Genomic DNA, 27,965 nt, shown 5'->3' on the forward strand with positions numbered 1-27,965 from the left:
GCCCGTGGCGGATGCATGTTGATGTATGGCAAAACCAATACAATATTGTAAAGTAATTAGCCTCCAATTAAAATAAATAAATTTAAATTAAAAAAAAGTAGATATGAACTAGTATATGTAGGGTGGATAAACAGCAAGGTCCTGCTGTTGAGCACAGGGAACTATAGTCAGTATCCAGTGATAAACCATAATGGAAAAGAATGTATTTGTAGCTGAGTCACTGCTCTACAGGAGAAATTAGCACAACATTATAAATCAACTACACTTCAATAAAAAATTAAAATCGATTCCCAGTCAGAGTTGACAGCTATTTAGAGAATCGTGGGCATGGAAGGGGACCCACAGGGCAGCTGGACTCCCAAGAAGAGCCTGTCATCTGTCTCTGAGGTGTGAAGAGAAAACATTTCTCTTTGGGCAAAACTCCGGCCGCGTTTGCCTGGCATGCTGAGTTTCTATGTGCTACTTTACAACTGCCACAGTAGACAGGAGAAACGAAAAGCAGAGGTAGAAAGAAGCAGATGAGGGAGAGACACAGCTGGGGAGAGACATGCAAGTTGGTGGCAGATGACATGACCAGGGGCCAGTACGCCACCAACTGACTGTTCTTCCGAGTGAATCTCACTGATCTGTTTTGATCGTCTCCACACGCGAATCCACGAAGCACATGGTCACTTCCCGACATTCTATACTAACTTCCATCCTACCTGCAAAGTCAGTCTTTCCTGAGGACCTTGCCACAGCAAAAAGCACAAGGCTTGGTCTCTGGCATCGCTCTAATTAAGAGGCTGTGTCAGGATTTGCAGATGGTGGCTGTGAAAGAGAGCAGGATTAGCAGTGGCTTACCCCCTGGGGCAGCGGGGGCTGCAAGGAGAATCCATGTTAAAGCTCTTTTGTAGCCTTTATAGCATTGGTAAGTGTTTGGTAATGTTTGTAAATAAAGTGTAGGTTGATTGGAAGAAAGAGGGGATCAAAACAGCCCTAAATGTGAAGTATGAAAAAGCCAGCTGTGGGGAGGAAGAGAGAGTATGTCTGTGACCTAAAAACAGGAGAGGAATTAGCCAAGTCTGGGTCCAGTGGGGTTACAGACCCGTTGAATTAAAGGCTTTAATGTTTACACCACATATTTATGTCTGGTCACTGTTAGGATTCAATACATCTTGCCAAGTTTTAGCCAGATTGTTAAAGTTATCTCAGTATTTTTCTTTGAATATAGTAGAGAAGGCATGGAAATACTAGTTGGAGAAAGATTTGTGTTCCTCTGAACTTAGACCAATTTGGGTTTTAATGACCTTATTTTTGTCACGAACTACAAGATTTTTCTTTTTCTCCAACACTTACATGGCTACCTCTCAATTATCCATGGAGGGTGATGGAGTGTATATAGCTGCGTATTCCAAAACCTCCATTAATTCTGAGTAAATAGTGAGTTTAATTGGGACAGGTTGACTGGCCAAGTGACTAATCTTGGATAATCAAACATTTGTTATTTTTGATAGCCTTTTAAAACAGTTTTGTTGTATATTCTTTACCAAGGTGAAACCACGGAAGACTTAAGTATAGCTGTGCAGATGGTGAAAAGGATCTGCTCTGTGATGGAAAAATACCCAGAGCTTCGGCAGGAGGCAGACCGGCAACTCATAGCTAGGTGCCTGCGGTGTTCAGGGTTCAAGGAGCTGGGGAGTTCTTTGCATCCAGTGCATGATGTTTTCAGAAGAGCTCCATTTTAATAGAGCAGCTGTTAGGTGTACAGAAAGTGTCTTGTACAGTCACCTCCTGGCAGACTTTTTCTATTGAAAATACTAGCTTCAAGTTCTTAATCATTATTAGTAATCCAGATGCCCCAACCTGAAAAGTGAAAGTGAAAGTGAAGTCGCTCAGTCGTGTCCGACTCTTTGCGACTCCATGGACTGTAGCCTACCAGGCTTCTCCATCCATGGGATTTTCCAAGCAAGAGTACTAGAGTGGGGTGCCATTTCCTTCTCCAAGTAACCTAGAACTGGAACATTTTACAAATGCTTCTCTGGACAAGCAAATTGAATATTAGATAGTCTCTGCAGACCCTTAAAACTAGTCCTGTGTTTAATTCTAGGAGAACACTAAAAGCTATATTGTGATTGTTCAGTTGTCTTTGTATCAGATTGTAGCTCAAGTACTGTGATGGGTATTTGAAAATCTTGATGTCTGCTATTTACTCTTAGTTAAGATAATGATTTAGATGGTAGAAGATTTTTTCAATAAGTACTTCAAAATTTCAAAGATGGTAAAATGCTTTTCTGATAAAAATTAGTTTTCAGTCATTTTATTTTAAAAATAAAATAAATAATTTTGATCACTTAAATGATGTTAAAGTTTAAAATCACTTTCAAGTTGGGCTTTTAAACTAATACAGGTCACAGGAAAGGGCATAAAGGAGAAGAAAAAGGACAAATACTCACAGTGGGCCTTGGGCCAGCCCGGTTTTAGCTGCAGTTCATGGGCCACCATCTGGTGCATGAAGAGAGGAAAGATCCAGACCCCAGAGTTCAGGACTTTGTTCCTGACAACTGGCAGGTAATGCCTGAATTTTCTATTGTATAATTAAATGTGATCTCAGAAGCTACTTATGATTGTAGTTCTTCATATCATGTTTGGCATGAAATTCTTAATATTGAATCATGTCATTTAAAACTGCCACAGGAAATGTCAAATGTGAACTTTTTCCCACTTAAAGAAAGTGAATTTTCCATATCATCCACTTTTGTAAGTGGACCATCTTCTTGGAGGTGTTCTGGTGGATTCACATGTGTGTCTTTGAAGTTCCGACTGTATCATATGGAGCAGCCTCCAAGGTTCCCCTGAGTCAGTAGGGTTCCTGTGTAAATACAGAAAAGTGTACAGAGATTCAGGGAGGTTAAACAGTATAGACAGTCATTTAGGTATTTACAGCCGATATCTGGGACCATAGTAACTGCTTTTCTATAAATATGTGTAAGAATAATATTGATGGATATAAAATTAGGAATAAAAGGACGCGTTTCTGCGTCCTTATGAATTAAACATGCTTACCTACAAGAGAGCCATTGCAGAGGTTCACTCTCACAGGCTGTCTCACCAGCATCTGACTTTGTCCTCCTTGTGTTGGTGCTGGCGGTGCTGGTCGCCCACAGGCTCTCTGCTGCTGCTCAGAGCGGGGCCCAGGTCCTTCCTGCCTGAGGGCAGGCCTGGGGCTGCCGAGGGCTTCCAGGAATCCTACACACACCACACTGCTGATGCTGCCTTCGCTCTGAGGTGCAGCCCAGAGTGGACTTGGATTCAGATAGCGAGTAGGGTGGGCTTTGGAGGACTATTGTGTCTTCTGCCCATCACATGGTCTCTCTATCCTTTGATGAGTCATCATTTTGATGAATGAAAGTGCAGGCTGAAGGATGAGAATCTGTTTTAATGAAGGACCCACAGGCCCTCTAAAGTAGGGCCATTCTTCTTTTTACAAAGGAGAAGATAAGTAGTAAAATGCTAATTATTGATTTTTTTTTCTATTCAGCTACTTTTTCACCCTCACAAAAATACATATTCTTAGATCTTCATTTCTCTAAGCCAAGGTGCACTTAATGACAAGTCATCAGACTTGTTCTGACTCAGTCTCCATTTTTCACACAAAGCCCACCTTTGTATGCTCAAAAGCACTGTGGTCCTCTCTGCTGGGAGAGGCAGTGAGCTCCTCACAAGTTCTCTAGGATCTCTTGGCGTGTTTTCAGCTCCCAACCACTGCTTTGCGGCACAGTGTTACTGGCCCAAGCTCGCTCTGCTTGCGGCAAGTCAGTAAGTCGGGAGGCAAGTTGTTGGGATAAGAATTTTAATCAGAAAGCCAGCAGACCCAGAAGACGGCAGACTAGTGTCTCAGAAAACCATCTCCCTCAGTTCCAGTTCAGACTCCTTTTACACACAAGAGGTGGGGGGGGGCCATGACCAATTGCCAAGAAGGACCACGCAGGTGGCTGGTTGACAGTTGCTCTTAATGGTCGCTTGCTTGGGGGAGGGGCCCAGTGTGGCACCGACCCCCAAGGGAAACAAGCTGCTAGAGCCCACACCTGCCCTGGTGCCATTAGAAGGAAATTATGAGGGGGGTGTCTTCACGTACTGGTTTTGCTGTTGCTGCACCTGGTGCTGACGTGACAGTGCTCTGAATCTGCAGCAAGAGCTCCTGGACATTGTGGACAAGAACAAGTCTGCAGTTATCTCAGCCCCAAAGTCCTCTGGGAAGACCTAAGCCTCCTACTACTGCATGGAGAGGGTGCTGCATGAGGGCAATGAGGGGGTGGTCGTGTATGTGGCCCCCACCAAGGTACCTCCCAGGGCTGGGGGTTGTTCCCAGGTGACAAGGGGGGCTCGTGGATGTGGCCCCCACTAAGGTAACAATAAAGTAAATTTTCTCATTTACTCCTGAACCTCCTTTTTTGAAATAAGCCCATGGTCATCTGGTAGATTACCCCACTTTATTTTTTTTCCAGTTTATTTTTTCAATTTTTATTGAGGTAAAATTGACATGTAACATATTAATTTTGGGTATACACCATAAAGGTCAGTAATGGTGTATATTGTGATGTGATCACTACAATAATTCTAGTTACCATGAATCACCTCATACAGTTATACCTTTTTCCCCCTTGTGATGAGAACTTTGGACTACACTCTTGGCAGCTTTCAGGTACACAATGTTGTTCAGGTATACAGTGTTATTAGGAATAGTCACTATTACATCCAGGACTGACTTACAACTGGAATTTTGTACCTTTTGACCCCTTCCCACTTTCCCCTGCCCCCCCGCCCCCACCATCTGCACCAACCACCAGTCTGTTCTGTTCCGTGAGTGTTACTTTATCTTCTGTGCTTTCTCCTTCCAGTTTGAGAGCCTAAAGTAACACTCTCCTTGGAGGGTTGTGAGGGAGAGTCTGGACTTGCAGCCTTTTCGTTCAGCTTTTTGCTGTAACTGAGCGAGGCACCTCCATTTTGCTGGGCAGTGTGGAGTCACTAAGGACCCCACATCACCTCTGCCCTCCATGGGGCATATCTAGTCTGCTCTCGGGCGTCAGTTCCTGGCCTGTTCCTCACGCCCAGTGGTTTTGCCATATTTGTTTTATGGCTAGAACCACCTAAAGTCAAACTTAACAACAAAATCTTTGTTATTTAGATGAAAGTTTGATTTCCAGGAAGCATAAGTTTGCATATCCTCATTTACAACCCCTTGTTTTTAATGTGATTACTCTTAAGAAAGGCAGAGTTAGTTGACATAACTTTGATTCTACAGATTAAAATGAGATCTCACTCCATTTTATTGATGTTTATAGGAAAATGTAGTGTTGAGTGACTTAGGGTCAGACTCAGAACCAGATTGATCAACATGTTAAATGAAATTAGCACTTTAGTTTTTACTGTAGCTTTCCATTTTTCACACTTGTGAAAGCAGTAAGTGTTCATAGTAAGAAATTAATAAAAAATACATCAAGAAAAATTAAGCTTGCCGGAAGTGGAATTGGTAATTCAACACAGTACATATTCCTTTTCTAAAAGTTTTAGAAAACAAAAGTGTAGAAGCCAAATTACTCTTCTAAAAGTTTAAATCTATTTTTATTCCCTCTGGAAGTGTATGGAAGTATATATTCTATTATTTTTTAACAACATTCCTATGATTTAAAAATTTTATTTCCATGCTGATAAAAAATTTCCATCTCATATTAAATCTGGATTTCTGTGATTACTGACCGGAGAATCTTCCCATATGATTTCTGGGCATTGATGTTTCTTTATTCATGAGCTACTTGTTCATGAAATCTGCCCATTTTCTTTTTCTTTTAGTGAAGGGGAATTCCCTTTTTATGATTGGCCAGAACTGTATGTAATAAGTATATTTCTTTTTCTCTCCAAATTATAATCAATATACCTGTGTCATTTTGTCTTTTTACTATCTTGCAACTGTATTAATGGTATTTTGTTAATATTTGTGTAGTCAGATTTATCAGTATTTCCATTTAGCTTTGCCATGTGTGTGCTCAAATATATGAAAATATGTGAAATTATTCACTTTCTAGTATCTTTATGCTTATGTTTTAAAGTTTACATTTTAATCTAGGTGAAACTTTCTAGGGGCATAAAGTATGAAGTAGAGAGATATGTGTGGGTTTGCACATACTCAGATTCCACTGGCCGCCACCTGCCTGGTCTGGGGTGAGGATCCCTCACAGATGGAGGTCTGGAGGCCACCCCCAAATACAAGGACCACATGTCCACCCCACAGCCCACCTCGGCCATTCTCCTAAATAGACTCACGGCTTCTCTCCAAGCCTTGATTGCCCAGGGAGCAGCTGTTTGTTTCTCGTGTGTGGCAACACTTTCTGTTTCTGTCTCTGATGAAGCCATTTTTCCCATTTTACTTTAGGTTGCGGCTATGACCAAGGTTCAGGCGTAGTCACACAGCTGGTAGACAGCCTGTGGGTCGGTGTATGAGGGCAACGGGAGGAGAAAGAGGTGATGAAGCCCCTGCCCCCGCCCCCAGCAGCACGTGTTTTCAGACAGAGCCTGTTGTTCTCTGAGGTTTTACTGGTGCTCTGTCACATGATTCAGTTCAGTCTCTCAGTCATGTCTGCCTCTTTACAACCTCATGGACCACAGCACGTCAGGCTTCCCTGTCCATCACCTGTTCCTGGAGCTTGCTCAAACTCATGTCCATTCAGTCAGTGATATTCAACCATTTGATCCTGTGTCATCCCCTTCTCCTGTCTTCAATCTTTCCCAGCATCGGGGTCTTTTCCAATGAGTCAGTTCTTCTCATCAGGTGGCCAAAGTGTTGAAGTTCCAGCTTCAGCATCAGTTCTTCCAATGAATATTGGGACTGATTTCCTTTAGGATGGACTGGTTTGATCTCTTTGCAGTCCAAGGGACTCTCAAGAGTCTTCTCCAACACCATAATTCAAAAACATCAATTCTTCAAATCTGTCACATGATAAACGAATCTCTTTCTTTATCAATCAGGCCCTTCTCAATTAAGCGGCAGCAACCGTTGAGAATTGTTTTAACAAAAATCTGCCAAATAGGGAAAGTCTGTGTGGTGTTTTCACCTGGGACTATTGTCATGATGCCCTGAACTCTCAGGTAGGACACACGCTAACTAATGCCTTGGTTACTGACGTACATGATAGCACTCAGAAGTCTGTCTCAGCAGAAGTGCGGTACCTCCCCAAGGTTTTGTACAAGTAATTTTCTTGAATTTACAAAAGGCATCATCTGGTTTATAAGTGGATTGAAAATGATCTGAAAAACCCCATAGTATAAAGTAAAAGCTCCGATTTCCATTCAGAATAACTGTTTCTTGATCTTTCTTGATGAGAAGGATGCTCGTCATGGTTTCAAATGTTATATTTATGGATGCACTTCTGGTGTTAAATAAATCAAACAGTTTTCCTCCTTACTGAACTCACAGAAAATTGTTAAAGCTAAACAAACATCCTGTCCCAGCTTCCATAATTGTTTATTTATTTTTTTAAGATTTTTTTTGATGTGGACCATTTTTAAAGTCTTTATTGAATGTGTTGCAATATTGCTTCTGTTTTGTTTTGTTCTTTTGGCTGTGAGGCGTATGGGATCTTAGATCCCTCACCAGGAATCAAACTTACACCGCCTGCATTGGAAGGTGAAGTCTTAACCACTAGACCACCAGAGAAGTTACCCCATCATTGTTAATTTTTAACATTTAACATTTTTCAACCTAAACTGAACCTCAGGGTCGGATTTTGAAGAAATAAATCTGTGACAATTAACTCCTTCTATTGTTATTACCTTGATTGCTCATAAATAAGAATTTAAACTTCAAATCTGATATTTTACCATTTAGACCTACAAAAATTGCAGTTTCATAGTATTCAGAAAAATACATTGCAGCTGTAGTGAAATGTTCTCTGAAACAGTATCATATTTGAGCTATTAGCAGCTCCATTTAGGAGTTTTAACTCTCTCTTTTATATTCTTAGAAGCACATCTGTATGTGGCAAGCGCTCAAAGTGTTCTTGTTTGCGCGTGCTCATCACAGTGCCTGCCTGCTTTGAAATTCTGCTGCTGGCTCCGTACCACCAGCTGTGGGTGAAAAGGATCAGATACATCAGATTTGATGAGGTAGGCTTGGGGTCGTTTCTGTGGGTTGGTTTCCTGGTTGCGTCAGCGCTACACTGAAGAAGTTTGCTGCTTCAGGGCTTTGTCGTCTGTGTGGAGTTTCTGTTGGGTGGCGGGGGACACTGGCCTCTCTGTGAACCACACCAGTCTGTCTTCAGGCTCCGTTTTCCTGTTCTGGCTTAGGACTGGGTATCTGTGTCTGTGGGCCTCTGGAAGGCACAGGAGCTGTCTGTGGTGATCACGGTTTCAGGGAAGCAGAACTAACCACCAGGACATAGGTGTTCCTGGGCAGAGATTCCAAAATCCAATATTTGATCCCTAAAGCAAAGAATTGGGCCTCTAGCAAGGATGTCAGTTACATGAGTTATCTTTTCACTTGTGATGCCAGCAGGAAACCAACGACATACCCAAAACAGAACAGTGCAAGAAGAGCATTTTCCAAAGGTGTGTGTATAGTAGGGAGGGGGCACTGTGAGGTTAGTGCAGGAATGCCGGGCAAGGAGCCCACCACTTTCCCTAAGGGGACGAGGCAAAGACGTGGTCCTTGAGGCCCACAGGGAGGTTCTGTGTGTGCTGGCCACTTGGGGAGGGCAGCTGCCTTAGTGTGAGGGTGGCGGGGGGGTGGGGGTGGGCGGGCAGGAGGGCACAGCTGGCTCAGGGCAACCTGCCAGGAAGACAGCTGGTGGCACTAAGATCTCATCCTCATTCCCCTCAGGTCTCTTGCCCAGGCTCTCATTTGGCCAAATCCGATGGACCTAGAGAACCCCAGAACCCTTTTGAAGTAACCTCAGTTTCCCAAGGCAGAGAGAGCAGGATGGAAAATAGACATTTATAGGGCAAATGAAGGGTGCTGAGAACGTTTTTATAGCAGAGTAAGAGTATTTATTCAGAGAGGCTTACAGCATTATAGAAGAATTCTGCTCTAAGGGGCTTTCGGCTTAAAGGGGAAATGATAATAAGCCTGTATTTCACTTAACTTTTCTTGTGTGAACTAGGAGCCACCAAGAAGGCTGTACTTTTGATTTGTTTGAAGCTGACTTCTTGTGTTTATTTCTGCTCAATCTGTATACACTGCATCTTGAAGGCCTTGAATATTCACATTTGCAAAACATCCAACAGCTTTGTCTTTGCACTCCAGTGCCTTGAACCGTTGGAGAAGGCAACGGCAACCCACTCCAGTACTCTTGCCTGGAAAATCCCATGGACGGAGGAGCCTGGAAGGCTGCAGTCCATGTGGTCGCTGAGGGTCGGACACAACTGAGTGACTTCACTTTCACTTTTCACTTTCATGCATTGGAGAAGGAAATGGCAACCCACTCCAGTGTTCTTGCCTGGAGAATCCCAGGGACAGGGGAGCCTGGTGCGTTGCCGTCTATGGGGTCACATAAAGTCGGACACGACTGAAGTGACTTAGAGCAACTTAGCAGTAGCAGCCTTGAACTGTACTCTCATTTCTAAGCTCTGAAATAAAGTGACATGGGGTACCTCAGCTTCCATAGTTTATGTAAGGGTAAAGCTGGAGGTCTTTGGAGACTGATGGCTCTTCTGGCAGAGTCAGGGAAGAGTGCCATGTGTACTTGTAAGGCCACCATTCAGCTGAGTGGTGTGTTATCTGACTGTGTGTGGTCAGTCCCTCAGTCGTGTCTGACTCTTTGCCACTCCATGGACTATAGCCTGCCAGGCTCCTCTGTCCATGGGATTTCTCAGGCAAGAGTAGTGGAGTGGGTTGCCATGCCCTCCTCCAGGGGGTTTTCCCAACCAGGGATCAAACCCGTGTCTCTTGTGCCTCCTGTACTGGCAGGTGGATTCTTCACCATTGTGCTACCTGGGAAGTCAATAATAAATAGAATTCTCCAGGGAAGAATACTGGAGTTGGTAGCCATTCCCTTTTCCAGGGGATCTTCCTAACTCTGGGATCGAACTTGGGTCTCTTGTGCCTCCTACATTGCAGGCAGGTTCTTTACCATCTGAGCTACCAAACCAAATGGGCAAGGGAATTTAAAAAAATTATCTAATAACTGTGATAGTAAGTCCTTTCCAGTTGATTGCCAGGTGTCAGTGTAATCTGTTTAAAGGAAACCACTGTGAGATGAAGTATTTTCTGCCATATCATAGACAAGGGTGTCACACCCTTCAGCTATTTTGGCCCTCCAAATGTGACTTTCTGAGCCCCGAGGGTGCCCAGGAAGAACAGTGCATGCTATCTGGCAGCCATGGAGCTGCCACCACTCCCTATGGTAAACAAGGAACTAAGGATGTGAATAATCAAATCACAGGGCAGTGGCCCTGGATAGCTGAGATGCGTATGAAAGGGATGATTTCAGTGAGCCCAGGCTCTTGCATCTTCCCATACACAGAAAAGTGCATTTCCTTAATGAGATATCTCATCTTCCCTCAGTTCAGTTCAGTTCAGTGACTCAAGTCATATTTGACTCTTTGCGACCCCATGGACTACAGGACGTGTTCCCTAATTAGCAATAATCTTTTGATTTTCAGACTACCTGGCCCTTGTTGCAAGCTTCTATATTACCTGACTTCCCACCCTCCCCTCCCTTCCCTGTCTCCTCAGAGCAGTTCTCTCAGGGTCACTTGAGACGCTGTCTCCTGGACTTGAAGCCCTAAAAATTCCCACCAAATGAAACATAACTCTCAACATGTTTAGCTTTTAACTAAAACTTGTGTCCTGTGATTTGATTATTCACATCCTTATTTCCTTGCTCACCATAGGGAGTGGTGGCAGCTCCATGGCTGACAGATAGCAGGTATTGTTGTTCCAGGGCGTCCTCAGGGCTCAGAAATTCACATTTGGATGGCAAAAATAGATGAAAACTTATATTTTATAAGTTGACACCACTTCTGAGGATCTCCCCTAAGTCTAGTTCCATTTGCTTTATCAGGTCAAAGGGCATTCATGAATTCAGCAAGTATAGAAGCAGTGTCTCCACAACGCCAGGCACTATGGGTGTGGGAATGCCCAGGTGTGAGCCACAGACTCACTGGGCCAAAGGATCAGACAGCTGAGCATAGTGTGACTGTGGCAGCCCACTTCCCTGCATATGGTGGTGAGAAGGGGCCGCCTGTCTGACTGTGATGATGGCCAGGTGGGGGATGGGTGCAGCCTGAGGGCAGCTCTGCAGTGCTGGTGGGAAGAGTCTTCCAGTGCGTAACACTGAGCTGAACTCTACAAGTCCAAAAGCAGGTTAAAGCATTCTAAGCAGAGGGAACAGTGTATGTGGAAGCTCTGGGGTAGGAAATTTGTGTTCAGGCGACAAAGCAAAGTCCAGTGTGTCTGGAGAGAAGTAAGCGCATGAAGGGAGAGGGGCTGGAATGAGGCTAGAGAGCCGGCTGGTGGGGGTGGTAACCCCCAACACAATGTTCGCCCTGTTCAGGAGTTTGTATTTTGTTCCGCATGTAGTGGGAAGATATTGAGAAAATGTAACTGGGGACATGGCCTGATTGAGTTCATCCTCGAGACGTGTCTGTTGGCTATGACGTGAAGAGTGCAGGGGTGGGCCCAGGGGAGCTGGGAGGTCAGCCAGAAGGATATTGTGGATGACCTGGGGGCCATGGAAGTGGAGAAAATGCTTAGATTTGAAAGATATTTTGGAAAGTGAGTTACAGAGGAATTATTGATGGATTGGTTATGGGAATTAAAAGAAAGTGTGTGTTAGGATTTTGTGTTGGCTGAATTTGTCAGTGTTTATATAAACTTGGCATGGTTGGCAAATATGAAACCATGTATGATGATGATTCAAGCTTCCAGGTCTTATTTTCATCTGCTAATTATTTTTTAAATACCAAAATTTATTTAAAACATAAACTCTACATGTGAGTACAAAAATCTGCTATTTTTAAATCAACTGGAAAGTTATTTAACTTATTCAGTCTAAATAATCTAAACTAAAACAACAAACAAAAGCCATTCACCAACTTCTCCCACACACACTTCTTATAACTACATATGTGTTCTGTATATATTTGAGGTTGTTTGTGTATGTGTGTTTTAAGATTTCACATGTGAAATTATTGTTTGTCTTTTTACGTCTGACTTATTGATTTATTTCTCTTAGCATAATGCCCTTGACGTCCTTCCATGATCACAGATGGGAAGATTTCATTCTTTTTTTATAGTTAAATAATATTCCATTCTATGTATACACACTACAGTTTCTTTACCCATACATTCATCCTTCAGTGAACACTTGGGCTGCTTACTATCTTGGCTGTTATACATAGTGCTGCAATAAACATGGGGGATGTATATATCCTTTTGTTTTCTTTGGATAAATACCCAGAAGTGGAATTGCTGGATCATATGGCAGTTCTATTTTTAGTTTATTGAAGAGGAACTAAAAAGCCTCTTGATGAAGGTGAAAGAGGAGAGTGAAAAAGTTGGCTTAAAACTCAACATTCAGAAAACGAAGATCATGGCATCCGGTCCCATCACTTCATGGGAAATAGATGGGGAAACAGTGGAAATAGTGTCAGACTTAATTTTTTTGGGCTCCAAAATCACTGCAGATGGTGATTGCAGCCATGAAATTAAAAGACACTTACTCCTTGGAAGGAAAGTTATGACCAACCTAGATAGCATATTCAAAAGCAGAGACATTACTTTGCCAACAAAGGTCCGTCTAGTCAAGGCTATGGTTTTTCCTGTGGTCATGTATGGATGTGAGAGTTGGACTGTGAAGAAATCTGAGTGGAGAAGAATTGATGCTTTTGAACTGTGGTGTTGGAGAAGACTCTTGAGAGTCCCTTGGACTGCAAGGAGATCCAGCCAGTCCATTCTGAAGGAGATCAGCCCTGGGATTTCTTTGGAAGCAATGATGATGAAGCTGAAACTCCAGTACTTTGGCCACCTCATGCGAAGAGTTGACTCATTGGAAAAGACTCTGATGCTGGGAGGGATTGGGGCAGGAGGAGAAGGGGATGACAGAGGATGAGATGGCTGGATGGCATCACGGACTCGATGGACATGAGTCTGAGTGATCTCCGGGAGTTGGTGATGGACAGGGAGACCTGGCGTGCTGTGATTGATGGGGTCTCAAAGAGTCGGACACGACTGAGCGACTGATCTGATCTCATGGGAAATCTCTTCAGAATCCTCTGTGACCTGCTTAGCTGGAGGGAGTCTTCTCTCAATGCACCTGGTCTGTATTTCCTGTCCAACAACAGTCATGGTTGGCTTGCTGCTGAAGTTCCTTAAGAGCTTGTCTTCTTACTGGAATAATTCCTTGAAGACAGATTTTCTGCCTTTGTGGCTTGTAATTAACTGGATTGAAACGTTTGTTACATGAATATAGACACCCAGGGTGAGCACATTCTTTGGGTTCTAAGGATTTTACGTATCTTGCCTCCTGTAACCTTTGCAACAATAGGATGGATGCCTTACTGATACTCCCGTTTGATAAGCGAGGGAGGTAGGGCGGAGAGAACCTGTACTGCCGAGGAAGGGGTGGGACTGGGGTGCGGTCTCAGACGGATGACCCCAGAGCCTGCAGCTTCATCGCTGTATTCTGAACAGACTGGTGGACAGATGCGTGAGTGAGCGACTGCGTGAGAATCTCGTTACGGCCTTTGGGCTGTGACACAGTAGCTTCTAAGAGCAATGGAATGAGTTCAGTGTGGTAATTTTCCAATAGGATTTCATTACGGGACTTTCTTTTTTGTGTGGCAATGGCTCCATCTACATCTAAAGAAAACTGAAATGTGGGTGAAATTCCTGTGACCTAACTCACACCCCAAAACTGGAGTAGTGGTGATAACCCGCACATAGATAACAAGCCCCCTTTCTCTGTGTCCATCTCCTCTTCTCTTCTCTTTCCACCTTGTCTCCAGGCATCTCAGTGCAGCATTTACACAGTCCTACATTCTGTGTAGATGGTTCAGGGCAGACTGTCTTTAGGTGGCAGTGAGCAGAGGGATTGGGAGAACTTGGTGAGTTTGGCATCTTGCTCCAAGTGCCTGTCTGCTATCTCAGTGGCTATTAATGGATGGCTGGGAAGCGGACCCAGCTACTCTAACCCCATGTGACTCCTGCAAAGGTCATGCTGCTGCATGAGTCTCCTTTGCAATAGGAACGCAGCTTGGATGGCATTAAATGTGTATGTTGACCGTTGTGTGTGTAGCGTGTGTTCACATGGAGTGTTTCCTACAGCATCAGTGGTAAAAGGCATGGCAGCCTCCCTGAACAAGGAGACGATCTCTGATCTTGTGTAGTAGACCTCAGGTGGATGTGAGGAGGTTGGGTGGTGAGGCAACATGAACAGAAGAGCTGTCCCCATAGATGTCTGTGCTGTGGCTCTGTTGTCACACAGGTGGCTCTAGAAGGAAGGGCTGAGTAGCTTGGGCCTGCCTCCATGTGAGGCTCATTTCTGGCACAGGGTGGAGTCCAACCTTGTCACCAGCTATCTGGCCACTCGGGGACAGCTATTGGGACAGGGGTGTCAGCCCCAGCAAGTGTGGGAGGGGCTGCCCGTCTGTCTGCTGCCCATGGAACTGTGCTTCCCGTCACCTGCGGGGTTGGGGACTGCGATTTGCCAAAACACCTTCGTGGTGTGATGCTGTGTGCTCATAAGTGAAGGAGGGTGGGAACCTGTGACCTTTTATCTCTCTTCCTTGTCTCCCTGGGCTGGCTCATTAGTTGTCGCACAGTGAACACCAGCTGAATGGAATGGTGTGGCCCAGCTTTTGGCCACGAGTTGTTAAATTGATTAGAAAATGAAGACCTATAAGTTGGTCATTCATCAGGCACATGGAAGGTCGAGGCGCTGGTCACATGCTGGGTGTTTTCCTAGGCCTGTGCCACGTGTTGTGTAGCTTAGTTCTGAGGGCAAAGGCAGTACTTCTCTCCATGGTGGAAATAAGGGCATGCAGGCTTTTGTAAGAGGCTAAGAAACCAAATGCATTCTAGGGACCAAACCAGAACAATTATATCTTAAAAATTATGATAGTTCTTGTATTTATTTTATTTGGGCAAGATATTGTTGTTGTTCAGTCGCCTAGTCATGTCTGACTCTTTGAGACCCCATGGACTGCAAGTTGCCACTTTTACGTAGTAATAATAAGAGAACAAATGCTAACATTCCAAAGCAAGATATTCAAATACTATTTGGCGAAAAGCAATTTTTTCTGTTCAGCTAGTTCACTGCTCAGGTTGAGATGCTGAACTGTGGTCCAGGCACTCACCTACATTCTGTTGATTTTTACAACCTCAGTCAAAGCCCAATTATTTTAATTGAAGTATGTTTGGCATAAAACCTTGTATAAGCTTAAGGGGTACAGCATGGTGATTTGGTATATTTATTTTGCAGTATGAAAGCCACCTGTGTCAAGTCTGAGTCCTCATCCTTTTTTATTTTATTTTATTTTTTGTGGTGGGACAATTAAGATCTAGTCCCAGCATGTTTAGGGCTCCCCAGGTGGCTCAGTGGTAAAGAACCTTCCTGCCAGTGCAGGTTTGATCCTGAGTCGGGAAGATCCCCTGGAGGAGGAAGTGGCAACCCACTCCAACATTCTTGCCTGGGAAATCTCATGGACAGAGAAGCCTGGTGGGCCACAGTCCATGGGGATGCAAAGGGTCAGATATGAGCATACACACATCCTCAGCATGTTAGTGTTCATAATACAGCTTTGTTGTCTGTAGTCACTGTACTGGGCATTAGCTCTTCAGGTCTTACTTATCTCCTAGTTTAAAGTCCAAAACCTTGTGCTGAAGTGTTTGTCTTATTCGCTTTTACTGCAGTCTGTAAGGTGGCAAAAGAGATACTTGGATCCTATGTTGTAGATGAGGAAACAGCATTTAGGGGTGGAATTAGAATTAGATCTTCTGATTCAAACTTGACTGTACTTTCCAGCCTAATAAACAGTTTTTTTTTTAACTGTATTATTTGAAGTGGCTTTTTTTGGCCTTGAATTTCCAAACCTGAGTTTCATAACTTAGTAGCTGTTTATTAAAACTCATTTCCTATTGTCAAATAACTTTGGAGAAATCTATGTACATAGCCCCTTCTTGAAGACATAACCTTTCCAATGAGAAATCTTGAAGAAGCCTATTCATAAACCAACCCCCCACCCAACCTTTTCTTTTGAAGGAAATCTGCCAGCATTTTAGGGATCATAGTTTCACAGGCAGTGGATTTGTAGCAATAGTGGTTGAATCCAACAGAATTTACTGCAATACAAGCTTTTAGAGAACAGGACTTTTAAATTTATATTTTAAAATATCTGAGGAAAAATGAATTACATGGATATCCAGAGGGCTTAAAGCAGAACCGAGTCAGTGACCTGGGGAGAAGTTTCCTTGAGTGTTGTGAAGGTGACCTTCAAGTGATCTTCAGTTCAGTTCAGTTCAGTCACTCAGTCGTGTCCGAGTCTTTGTGACCCCATGAATCACAGCATGCCAGGACTCCCTGTCCATCACCAACTCCCAGAGTTCACCCAAACTCATGTCCATCAAGTTGGTGATGCCATCCAGCCATCTCATCCTCTGTCGTCCCCTTCTCCTCCTGCCCCCAATCCCTCCCAGAATCAGTCTTTTCCAATGAGTCAACTGTTCGCATGAAGTGGCCAAAGTACTGGAGTTTCAGCTTTAGCATCAGTCCTTCCAAGTGATCTTAGTACTTGAGAAAGTCAGACTTGCCACTTTCAGGCTAGTGCTCAAAAGCCAGGAACCATATTCATAATGAAATCACTTTCACTTCTGGTGCCAGGGTGGATGCTGTGTGTTCTTGTCTGAACTGAGTTTGCAGATCTTTTAGACACCCCCTCACCTCTACCCTTATAGAGAACTGACCCAGCTGCAAGGTCTCAAGAAGTATAAAACTTTGTGGCGGGCTTTTGGGTTTTTCCCCTTTCTTAGTAAATCAGGGATACTCTTGGTTAGTACTGTGTTTCCATCAAGCATTTTAGATCAGGGATAGTTTCAGTGTCTGGGTTCATGATAGTGACTCTGAAGCAAAGGATAGAACTTCAGATGAAACAGGAAGAATATTAAAATTTTCAATTTTATTTTAAAGATGGATTGAAAAGTTTGGATTCCCTTCTGATCTTACCCTTTCACCTCGAGAAATGGTCCAGCTTTATGATACCTACCATGTTTGAATTCTGGAAAAGTTGTCTCAGAGCTCAGGTAAACAGTAATTCTGCAATTGTTTTTGAATTGATTTTAGTGGATGGTAACTGCCATTCACAGAGATGAGCTATCACCTTTCCTAATTGTCTGCATCTGATCTTTGAAAATCACCAGTGGATTCTTTACAAAATAAGATTGCTCCTTCCCTAACAGCCTTCCTGCTCACAGTCTGTGTTTTCCTGTAACTGGGGGGAAAGCCCCTCAACTCTTGACCTTGCTTCCTCTTCTGCTTTCTGGGACAGGACCACCCTTCCATCTCCCACACTGTGTGCCAGGTCTTGGGTTTCTATTCTTGCCTTCCTCTCCTCTCATGCCCCTTCCTTCCTCTGCCCATCTGTGTTCACCTCCTGGTTGGTTTTGCTGCACGCTCTTCTGTAAGGGTTCACCATTCCATCAGGTTTACACACCAGGAATGACAGGGAGATAGTTTGCCCCCTCTTTGCAAGACACTTGTAATTCTGTTCATGAGACATATTGTTGAGAAGCACTTGGATTTTCTTGCATGATTTTACTGAATTTTGTGACATTCCTTTTCAAGGAGTTGTGTCCAGAGGAATTCGTTCATTTTGAGAACAAAATAGTCATTAGGAAGATGGATGCTAGAAAGTATGAAGAGAGCTTAAAGGCAGAACTGACAAGCTGGGTGAAGAATGGCCACGCCAACAAGGTAATTTTCACACATGTTTTGGATGAAGCATCTCTATGTTCTTGTTTCCTTGAGTTATACTGGGCAGTCATGACTATTGTCTTGACTTTTTAATCTTCAACCTCCATTCTAGGATTTTCAGTTGAGCGTGAAGCCCAGTGGTTCTGAGATAGACCAGAGAGAAAGGACCTTGGTCCTTGACTTCTGCCCTTTCCCCACCTGCCACGTGTGCTCTAATTTCTGACGGATGCAGGCAGAGGGAGCCCTTCCCATGCACCAGGTCGTGATGCCCCGAGAATGTGGGGCTGGAGTTACAGTGCTAATAGCTGAGGAGAGCTTTTGACTTCTTCATCTCTTTTTCAGAAAGCTTTTTTTTTTTTTTATGACTTTTGTTTTAATTTGCAGAAACTATTTTTGTGTTAAAACCTTAACCCGGGGTCATATGAGTTATGCATATTTATTTTAAGTAAGTTGATGATCTTTTTTATTTTGATGTTTGCTTTGTTGTCATATATTGAAGTTTCTGATTTTGGGGGTGTGACACATATTAGAATTCTCAGGTGAGCTTTTCCCATTATCTTTTTAACTTAGGTTATCTCCTCCTGCTCAGAAACATAATTTTATTTTATTCCACTTATTTTGCCAAGAAAAACCTTTAAAATGTATTTATAAGAGATTTTACATGATAAAGAGAGAAACTGATTCACTTCATCTGTTGCCACAGTGAAAGTAGCATTATTTACTACATAATCCTCTTCCTGACTGATTTGTGTTGCCTTAAAAAGTCGCATGTTCGTGCATGGTTATTACTTTTTATCTTTTTGTTCTCTAGTGTATTTCTTTAATTCTTTTGCAGTGTTTTATCTTATACTTTCATCTTTATTATTTTTGTTACATACTCTATTAAAGAACCAGAGGTATATAGATAAGATAGCGATGAATATGTTTTAGCAAGAAGTAGGCACTCCTGTCTTCATTATGCAGAACTTAAAATAATTTTATTTTCCCTGCTACAGGCCAGAACGGTCCTGGAGAGTGTTCATCCTCCTTCAGTCCACAGTCGTGTGGTTGTTAGTTCAGAAAACATGGCAATTATGTTTCCACTTCTCCTTGTAAAGCTAAGGGAAATGGAGAAGTTACCTGCACGGTTTTTTCTGTGAGTCACTTAGTTTGTTTTTTATTAGATGCATTCCTTTAAGGATAAGAGTTATACAAACTTGACTATTGTAGTGTTCAATATGATTTTCGGTTCCCTTTTGTTATCAGACTACATATTTAAAATGACACCTTTCCAGTTCAACTTTAAATGTTCTCACCACGAAAGGAAAAAGAGATAACTTTGGGAGGTAATGGTTTTGTTAACTAACCTTATTATGGTCATCATTTTGCTATATATACCTGTATCAAATTATCATGGTTTCTTTACCTTAAATGTGTACAGTGTTATATGTCAATTTTGTCTTAATAAAACTGAAAACAAAAAACACAGAAAAAAGCAAAGGAGGCACTACAATTCACAGAAGATTTGACCATCAAGAAATCTAACTTACTTCACTAATCATAATATTCTCTGGTGAGATAAGTCAAACAGAGAAAGACATATACTCTATGATCTCACTCATGTGTGAAATCTAAATAGTCATACAAACGAGTGTACATGGGAAACAGAAATGGTCACACAGACATAGGGAACAAGCTTATGGCTACCAAAGGGAGGAGGGAAGGTGGGGAGGGACAAACTGGGAGCTTGGGATTAACAGATGCAAACTATTAACACTATATATTAGATAGCCAACAAGGACCTGCTCTACAGCACAGGGGATTATAGTCATGGTCTTGTAATAACCCATAATGAAGTAGAATCTTCAAAAATACTGAATTACTATCTTGTACAACTGAAACTAATATGATACTATAAATCAACTATACTTCAGTAAAAAATAAAGTCAGGACTTAGATATATTTGGGGGCTTCCTAGGTGGCACTAGTGCTAAAGAGCCCGCCTATCAATGCAGGAGACGTAAGAGACATGGGTTCCATCCCTGGGTTGGGAAGGTCCCCTGGAGGAGGGCATGACAACCCACTCAGTATTCTTGCCTGGAGAATCCCATATACAGAGGAGCCTGGCGGGCTACAGTCCATAGGGTTGCACAGAGTCAGACGTGACTGAAGTGACTTAGAATGCACACAAGGGTCTTTGATTCTGTTACAAGACAGACGTAAAGGCCACTGGAATTAAATATAAGAACAACTATAATAACAATAAAAATAAATTTTAAAATAGTAGAAAATTTTTTTTGTTAATTTTTCCCTCCTCTCTAAAGAGTATACAGGGGAGCACCTCTTTTCTGTAGACAGAGAAAATGCACTGGGGTTGGCCCCTTGGCTGTGGGGTGCCTGACCCCTCCTACAGGAACATTCTCCAGGGTACTCTGCTTGCTGCCCCAGGAGGGGGACTTCTGATCTCCCAAAAGGTGGTTAGTGATGGGTCTGTGACCCACAGCACCCCGTGTTCAGAATGAAGCTCGTAGCAATGGGTATTCAATCTCGACAGCCGTATGTCAGTGGCAGCAGTGGCTGCCTGGATGGTTGAATTGTCTTTATCACATCACTCTCAAGGCACACCTTCTTCTCCTCTGTTTCGAGTTTGATTTAGGGGCTGTGGAGAGAAGGGCTGAAAGTGTGAAAAAGTTTCTACAGCAAAAGCAGGAGCGCAGAGGGCCCACCTCCCCCCGCCCCCCAGGGCAGATGAAGAGGCCCATGACATGGGGAACAAACTGCACGAAGTGAAAAAAACCCATGGAGAAATACAAGACAGTGTGAGTATGCAGCTCAGTACATTGTGCTGGGAAGGCCGAGATAGTCGCACGTCCTAGCAGGGAGGCCGCTGGCTGCACAGACCAGTTAGTTGTCACTGGGACTTGTTTGCTGGCCAGTTCTGTGCTTGGAGAACTGTGTGTGCGGTGGGCCCCTCTGCCTCGGGGCCCTCATTCTGGGTCCCTAGTTCTTGGGGTCTAATTCTGACTCCTCTGGGTCTGAAATGCATCCCCCCCGCCCCCATCCTCATGTCCTCAGTGACGTCCTGGTCTCAAAGTGTCCACATCTTCCCTTGGATGGTCACAAAGTTCTTCTTGAAACCTGACCTTGAGGCTCCCTCCTATACTGCAGCTGACATTCAGGCTGATAATCTCACCCTCACTCGCTCTTCCTTCTGGGCTGTTGTCCACAGGCCAGCATGCGTGGGCTTTGCCCTCACCTTTTCAGGTGCACTTCCTACTACTCTCATCCGACAGTACCCCACACACGCCTCTCCCTAGGGCCGTGTCCCCCTGTACTGTCCCATAATCTTGGGCCCTCCATCCCATGCCCCCAGGTCTTCTGTGCAGCAGCTCGCATCCCTCCCTGAGGCGTGCCCTCCCCTCTTCCCCCCACCCCTGTTTGGACTTGTCCCTTTCTCCTGGGCTCATGCTGCACTGCAGTACTTGGTGGGTCAGTTGTGACGCATTGCTCTCTTTCCTAAATTGTCACTCCCTCACAGCAGGGACCGTGCATTTTCCTCTTTTTATCTCCAGCTGTTATTTTATGTGGTGTCCTGCTAGTCACAGCTTACAAAATCAATTACATTCTCACAAATGTCAGTAGAAAGGAAAGGTGCTTTTAATCAGGATGCCGGCCATCTGGGAAGAGGGCGGGCTGAGTATCTGCTAGAAATACCTCTGAGATCCCGCTCGGCCGAATGGCATTGAAACGTGTAAATTATCATATGTGAAACGAATCACCAGTCCAGGTTCGATACATGATACAGGGTGCTCGGGGCTGGTGCACTGGGATGACTCAGAGGGATCAGATAGGGAAGGAGGTGGGAGTGGGCTTCAGGATGGGGAACACATATACACCCGTGGCGGATTCAAGTCAATGTATGGCAAAACCAATATAATATTGTAAAGTTAAATAAATAAATAAATTTAAATTAAAAAAAAAACCATTGAGCACCTAAAATATAAATAAATAAAATAAAAATAAAGGGAAGGAGGGGAGTCATCTCAGTGAATCACTGAGATGAGGGGGGTCAGTCTCCATCCCCGCCAGGCTTGAGGACGCCTCAGAATCTTCCTCTGGATGTTCTCTTGTTCATGTACTTTGGTCACACAGTTTGCACGATTACTGAAGGGGAAGCTCGAGAAGAGATCTGGTCACTCATTTCTTCTTCTCTGATCTTTGTGGGCAACCAACCAGTCAGGCAACATATCGCATGTCCAGACTTGAAAGTTGTGCTTGGGCAGAAATGAGTAGAGCCTGGAGCGCCTGGTTAAAAGAGACAATATAGCTCTGCTAAGTGATGAGGAGAGGACTTCATGCTGAGGAGGGCTTCCTGCAGAGAGCTGCGTACACAGTCCCAACGCACAGCTGGGCGGGTCACAGCTGTTCATAGCTATTTTGCAGTGAATGGTAGTTACTTCCTTGAAAGTGGAAACAGCTTTTAGAGCTTCCCTGACTCAGATTTCTCACGTTCTGAGCAAGAGCAATCCTAGAGCAAGTTAGGATTTCCTGCTGACACTTCTGTGTATCTTCCTTCCACCGGCTGTGCTCGTCTCCTTGGTCGTGACAGCAGGTGTCGGCCTTTTCAGGCTCTAGTCTTCCAATAGCTTTTCTTCAGGGCTCTAGGAGTCATGGTTTCAAGCTGGATTAGTGACCAACAATTCCAACTATAAAAATAACGAGAATGTTTTTGTGAACTAGGAATGCTGCTTGCCATCTTGGTACACAGAGGGTGTTGCAGCTCTCAGCCACTGCAGCCACCCCAATTCCCTGACCGTGCACTTGAGGGGACTCAGGATGGGCAAATCCAGGACAACGGCCCAGATGTTAGCTGAGTGCACATCAGGAGTGACTTCAGGGAGCCCAGACTCTTGCATCTTCCTGTACGTAAAAGGGCGTTAAATTCCCTAACTTGAGATGTCTGACTTTCTTTAACCGTGATCTTCTGATGTTCTGACTGCCTGTATCCTGACTCCTCCCTCCCCTCTTTGGAGCAGCCCCTCAGAGCTGTCTGAGACACCACATGGGGGCCTCCGTTAATCCTCTGCCTGTGCTTTGCTGACAGTCAGGCCAGGCCTGCTTGTCCTGGCACTGCCGCGGGGGTGAGGGGAATATCAGTGAAAGGGAGTTGGTGGTTTCTCTACTGCTTGGTCAGTATTTCTCACCCATGAAATGGAGTTAAATCGGACACTCGTGAGCACATATTCTCGTAGTAGGAGCCACGTGCACAGTCAAGAGTGTTGACTAAAAAATAAAGCGCAGCCTACAAGCTGAGAATTTATTCATTTGGTAGACATTCTGAGGACCTAGACCCAGAAGACAGCATCTCAGATAACTCTGGGGGGCTGCCTGAAGAGGGAAGGGAGGGGCCAGGATACCCAGGAGTTTTTGCAATAAAGACCAGTGAACATCACAAGATTACTGTTCACTGAAGAAGGCAATGGCACCCCACTCCAGTACTCTTGCCTGGAAAATCCCATGGACGGAGGAGCCTGGTAGCCTCCATGGGGTGGCTAAGAGTCAGCCACAACTGAGCGACTTCACTTTCCCTTTTCACTTTCATGTATTGGAGAAGGAAATGGCAACCCACTTCAGTGTTCTTGCCTGGAGAATCCCAGGGACGGGGGAGCCTGATGGGCTCCTGTCTATGGGGTCGCCCAGAGTCGGACATGACTGAAGTGACACAGCAGCAGCAGAAAAAACCAGACCTCTCTAGTTAATGAATGTAGGGCTTCTCTGGGTATGAAGATGCAAGAGTCTGGGCCCCATGAAGTCACTCCTGTGATGTGCACTCGGCTCTCTGGGGCCAGTATCCTGTGCTTTTCCGTCCTGAGTCCCCTTGAGGCTCACCGGCGGGGGGATGATTGCAGCTGCTGAGGGTTTGCAGTGGGGAGCAGCTTCTCACCTTCACAAGAGACAAACAAAAGAAGGACCAGAGATGTGTGTGTGTGTATGAATGGTGGTTCTCGTGAGGAGTGGTGGATGACGTGATTTGACACTGGAGTCCAAGCCAGTGTGTTGCGGGTAGTGTCTTAGGTCTGGTCCACATGGGGATCTGTGCCAGGAGCCGGCATATTGCATATTGCATATTGAGTGCATATTGCATATTGAGTGCAGCACTTTCCACAGCATCATCTTTCAGGATCTGGAATAGCTCAACTGGAATTCTATCACTGCCGGGAGCTAGCATGAGGAACTCCGCCCATGGCAAAGGTCATGAGGAAGGAGGCTTGACATACACAAGCCTCAGGAGTCCCCCTGGAAATTCTCGAGCATCTACCCCCAAAACCAGAGTCTGCCTACTTTCTGCTTTGTGCTTTCACCTACACCTCTGACTTTACGGGGGGCTGTCCCCCACTACCTCTTTCTGAAAAAAGAGTTAGCTTACAGCTCCAGTTAATAATTCCTGGGTGTGACAGTGTTTCAACCTACAAACTCCTTTGGAAATCCTCTAGCCTGCCTGAATAGGTTTTTCCGGCCACATGTGATTGTTCAGAGCCTCCCAACTGTGAGAGGCAGGAGATGTTCTAAACTGTCTAAACACAGATTCCTTTGAGTAGTTAAAAGATTGATTAGAAATTGTATTGGTGAAGGGTTTTTCACTTGTTGGGCCAATGTTTGCTGCTAAGTCTCCATATCCCTTACCTGCTGTGTCCCTGGCAGTGTATTGATTAATATAATTGGTGTAAGTAGTAGCTTTAATGTTTGTAATCTTGGACCCTTAAGTTAATTCTTTTACTTGTTATGGCTCACCACACCTTTGCCCTATAGGAATGCAACTTTATCTAATGCTTTTGGAGGGTGGCTCTTGACCAATCACCTTTAGAGAAAAATAAGTTTTCTGAAGAAAGGGTCTTAAAATGTTAACAGGCCTCCGGGCCAGAAGATGATGCAAATCACCTAAGCTTTTGCATATGATAAGTTTGCAGGAAGAAAGCCTGGCTTACTGCATGACTCTACCCCTTCCCCCATTATCCTCTATGCATAACTTAAGGTATAAAAACTACTTTGGAAAATAAAGTGTGGGCCTTGTTCATGGAAACTTGGTCTCCCCATGTCGTTCTTTCTCTCACCGTCTGGCTGAATTATTCAGCCTCTTTTCTCCACTGAATTTCGTCACTGAGCTATCCTTATTTCAGCCTCTTTTCTCCACTGAATTTTCTCACTGAGCTATCCTTATTCTATTACTCTTTATATCCTTAATTAACGTTTAATTAAGCAGTTGTTTCCTGATCCTTGCTGACGCCATCCCTGCTTCGAATTCCTTGGATCCACCGGGGCTGGACCCCGGCAGATCTGGACCTCATGCAAGTGATCTGTTGAGGGGGGTGCTTGTGAGGGGCCTGCAGGAAAGTGAGGGGCAGAGAGGGGGTACCTGTGAGGGGCCTGCAGGAAAGTGAGGGGCAGAGAGGGGGTGCCTGTGAGGGGCCTGCAGGAAAGTGAGGGGCACAGAGGGGGTACCTGTGAGGGGCCTGCAGGAAAGTGAGGGGCAGAGCGGGGGACTGAGGAGGACACATGAGGGTGTGCCTGTTGCTGGAATGCTGCCAACCCTGGCCAGAATGGAGGGCTGGGGGTGCTGCAGAATCATGCTGGCCTCGGTTGAGGTGGCTGATTTCTGCACCTATCAGTGGGTTACCGGCTGGGGGCCACCTCCCTGCCAGGAGCCGTTGTACCTTCCAGGCCCTGATCAAGGCTTTTGTCAGTGGAGGACAGTATTGTCACCAGGAGCCCTTGAAATCCAAGTTCAGAACCTCTGTAGCATCTGCAGTAGGGGAGGAGGGGGCCTGCACTCCACCTGTGGAGCCTGAGGGCACCTACCTTCCTTGTCAAAGGCCTTCACAAGAGGAAGCAGTCATCAGTGCAGCAAGGGGCGGGGGGCCATACTGGCAGAACTGGGCTGGCAAGAATGGGGGCCATAATGGGAGAAGTGGGCTGACAAGAACTGGGGGACATACTGGGAGAACTGGGCTGACAAGAAGGGGGGCCATTTGGGAGAAGTGGGCTGACAAGAACTGGGGGACATACTGGGAGAACTGGGCTGACAAGAAGGGAGTCATACTGGGAGAACTGGGCTGGCATGAAGCCTGCTAGACCAGGAGGAAGGAGGGGACACCTAGAGACAATTGAGGACTTTTCTGACGATGGACACAAGTTCCAGAGGCTGATGAGGGAGAAGACTGTTTCATGGCAGTCCAGGTGTTCATAGAATCGAATGTCTCAGCAATGAGGGGGATCCAGGAAATCTTGGGCTTCCTGTGATGGCCAGATCTGACCATTCATTACTTAAGATTTGTTTTTATTAAGACAGAGATGAATGAAGCCAGAAAAATCCCAGAAGAATGGATCAAAGCCTACTCCATGAAGCTGAGCATGATAACCTACTCAAGGTTCTTGAGAAGAACTTGGATATCCCTCAGGACTGCACATACATGGACCAGAAGGCCATCGATGCTGAGGTCAGCCCTGATGGAACAGTTCTCGGAGAGGTCACTCCACAGTGTCCCTACTACTGCTCCATCTGGACAGTGCTGGGTGTGGTCCCTCAGTGCCTACCTTTCCAGAGCAGAGCTCCCTGAGCACATGCTTCTGGCTGCACCAGAGCCCGCGGGCCTTGCAGAGCTTATCTGAAAGGACAGGGTGAGCTTTACAGATGAGTTCTTGCTTGTTAACTGTTAACCCTGCGGGTGCCTGCCCTTCCTTTACCTCTTTCTGTGATACTGTTTTGCACAGTCCAAATTCTACACTCTGCTCTCACTTGCCTCCACTGAATATTTCAGTATGTGGATACAATACACTTGAAATAATTAATATATACACAGTTTTTCAAATGCTGAAGCTTTTTCTATATTATAGTCAACATATGTCACCAAAAAGACATTGACATATCTAAATATGGTATGCTATTTCTTCTTCAAAATATTTTTAATGCAAATAATGCATGCATTTGGTAGACAAATTTGAAATAAAAATTAGTAATAATAGAAACCATGCCAGCACTCAGAAGTAACCACTGCCCTTCCAGGTGAGCCTCTCATATCTTTGTGACCACACGTGTGCGTGCACACACACACACACACACACACGCACGCACATACAGGTGCACACATACACAAGCACATGCACACACACATGCACATACCCCCCCCAACACGTACATACATGAGTACATACCGGCACATGAATATCCGTGTACGTGTGTTCCATTGTGTGAATTTTTTGCAAGTGTCTTAGTTTCCCTCTTTCTAAGAACCATTGTTGTTTTCATGGCTTTGACAGCTCATTGTATGGTTGACTGTACAGTGGAGTTTATTTTGCCATTGGATTCTTAGGGGTTTTGCTTTTTCCTTTTCTCTCTCTCTCATAAGCAGTATTTATTTTAACGTACATAACTGTGCACCCAAATAGACTTAACCGCTTAGGGCTGGGATATTTTTAAGGCTGTCTATGGACAATTTATAGTGAGAAGGAAGCCTCCCAGACCGTATAAGTAATCTTCTCTCCTTCTTGGAGAAGTCTCTCTCCCTTGGGAGAACTGAGGCAGAGCTGACCTCACTTAGGCTATAGTGGCCTCCCCTGGGGTCTGTCTGCTGCTTGATCAATATATCTCACCCCTAACATAGGGTGAAACAGCACGGGGCTTTTACTCCAAGATTCTGGAATATTTCCTTAGTTATGGTTGCACCCATATAATGTTCTTTATATGTAGAATTAATTTCAAATAATTCTCCACGTTTAGCTAAATTGCCTTTCTTTGGGATTGGAATGAAAACTGACCTTTTCCAGTCCTGTGGCCACGCTGAGTTTTCCAAATTTGCTGGCATATTGAGTGTAGCACTTTCACAGCATTATCTTTTAGGATTTGAAATAGATCAACTGGAATTCCATCACCTCCACTAGCTTTGTTCATAGTGATGCTTCCTAAGGCCCACTTGACTTCACATTCCAGGATGTCTGGGTCTAGGTGAGTGATCACACCATTGTGATTATCTGGGTCATGAGGATCTC

The 27,965-nt window shown here is 44.5% G+C and overlaps 1 protein-coding gene across 1 annotated transcript in view; it reads left to right on the forward strand.

Moving 5' to 3' along the window:
* The window catches only part of DDX60 (DEAD (Asp-Glu-Ala-Asp) box polypeptide 60), a 130,716-nt gene that overhangs the window by 87,685 nt on the left and 15,066 nt on the right, over nucleotides 1-27,965 (forward strand). Inside the window, 12 exon segments of the mRNA XM_010852802.1 lie at nucleotides 2,390-2,550; nucleotides 4,172-4,321; nucleotides 7,006-7,125; nucleotides 8,032-8,142; nucleotides 8,531-8,583; nucleotides 17,160-17,229; nucleotides 17,231-17,272; nucleotides 17,814-17,942; nucleotides 18,938-19,081; nucleotides 20,568-20,639; nucleotides 20,642-20,744; nucleotides 26,271-26,416. Of these exon segments, the coding sequence (XP_010851104.1) occupies nucleotides 2,390-2,550; nucleotides 4,172-4,321; nucleotides 7,006-7,125; nucleotides 8,032-8,142; nucleotides 8,531-8,583; nucleotides 17,160-17,229; nucleotides 17,231-17,272; nucleotides 17,814-17,942; nucleotides 18,938-19,081; nucleotides 20,568-20,639; nucleotides 20,642-20,744; nucleotides 26,271-26,416 (1,301 nt within the window).

This window comes from Bison bison, unplaced genomic scaffold (assembly GCF_000754665.1).
Source record: "Bison bison bison isolate TAMUID 2011002044 unplaced genomic scaffold, Bison_UMD1.0 scf7180017864316, whole genome shotgun sequence".
Taxonomy (NCBI): domain Eukaryota; kingdom Metazoa; phylum Chordata; class Mammalia; order Artiodactyla; family Bovidae; genus Bison; species Bison bison.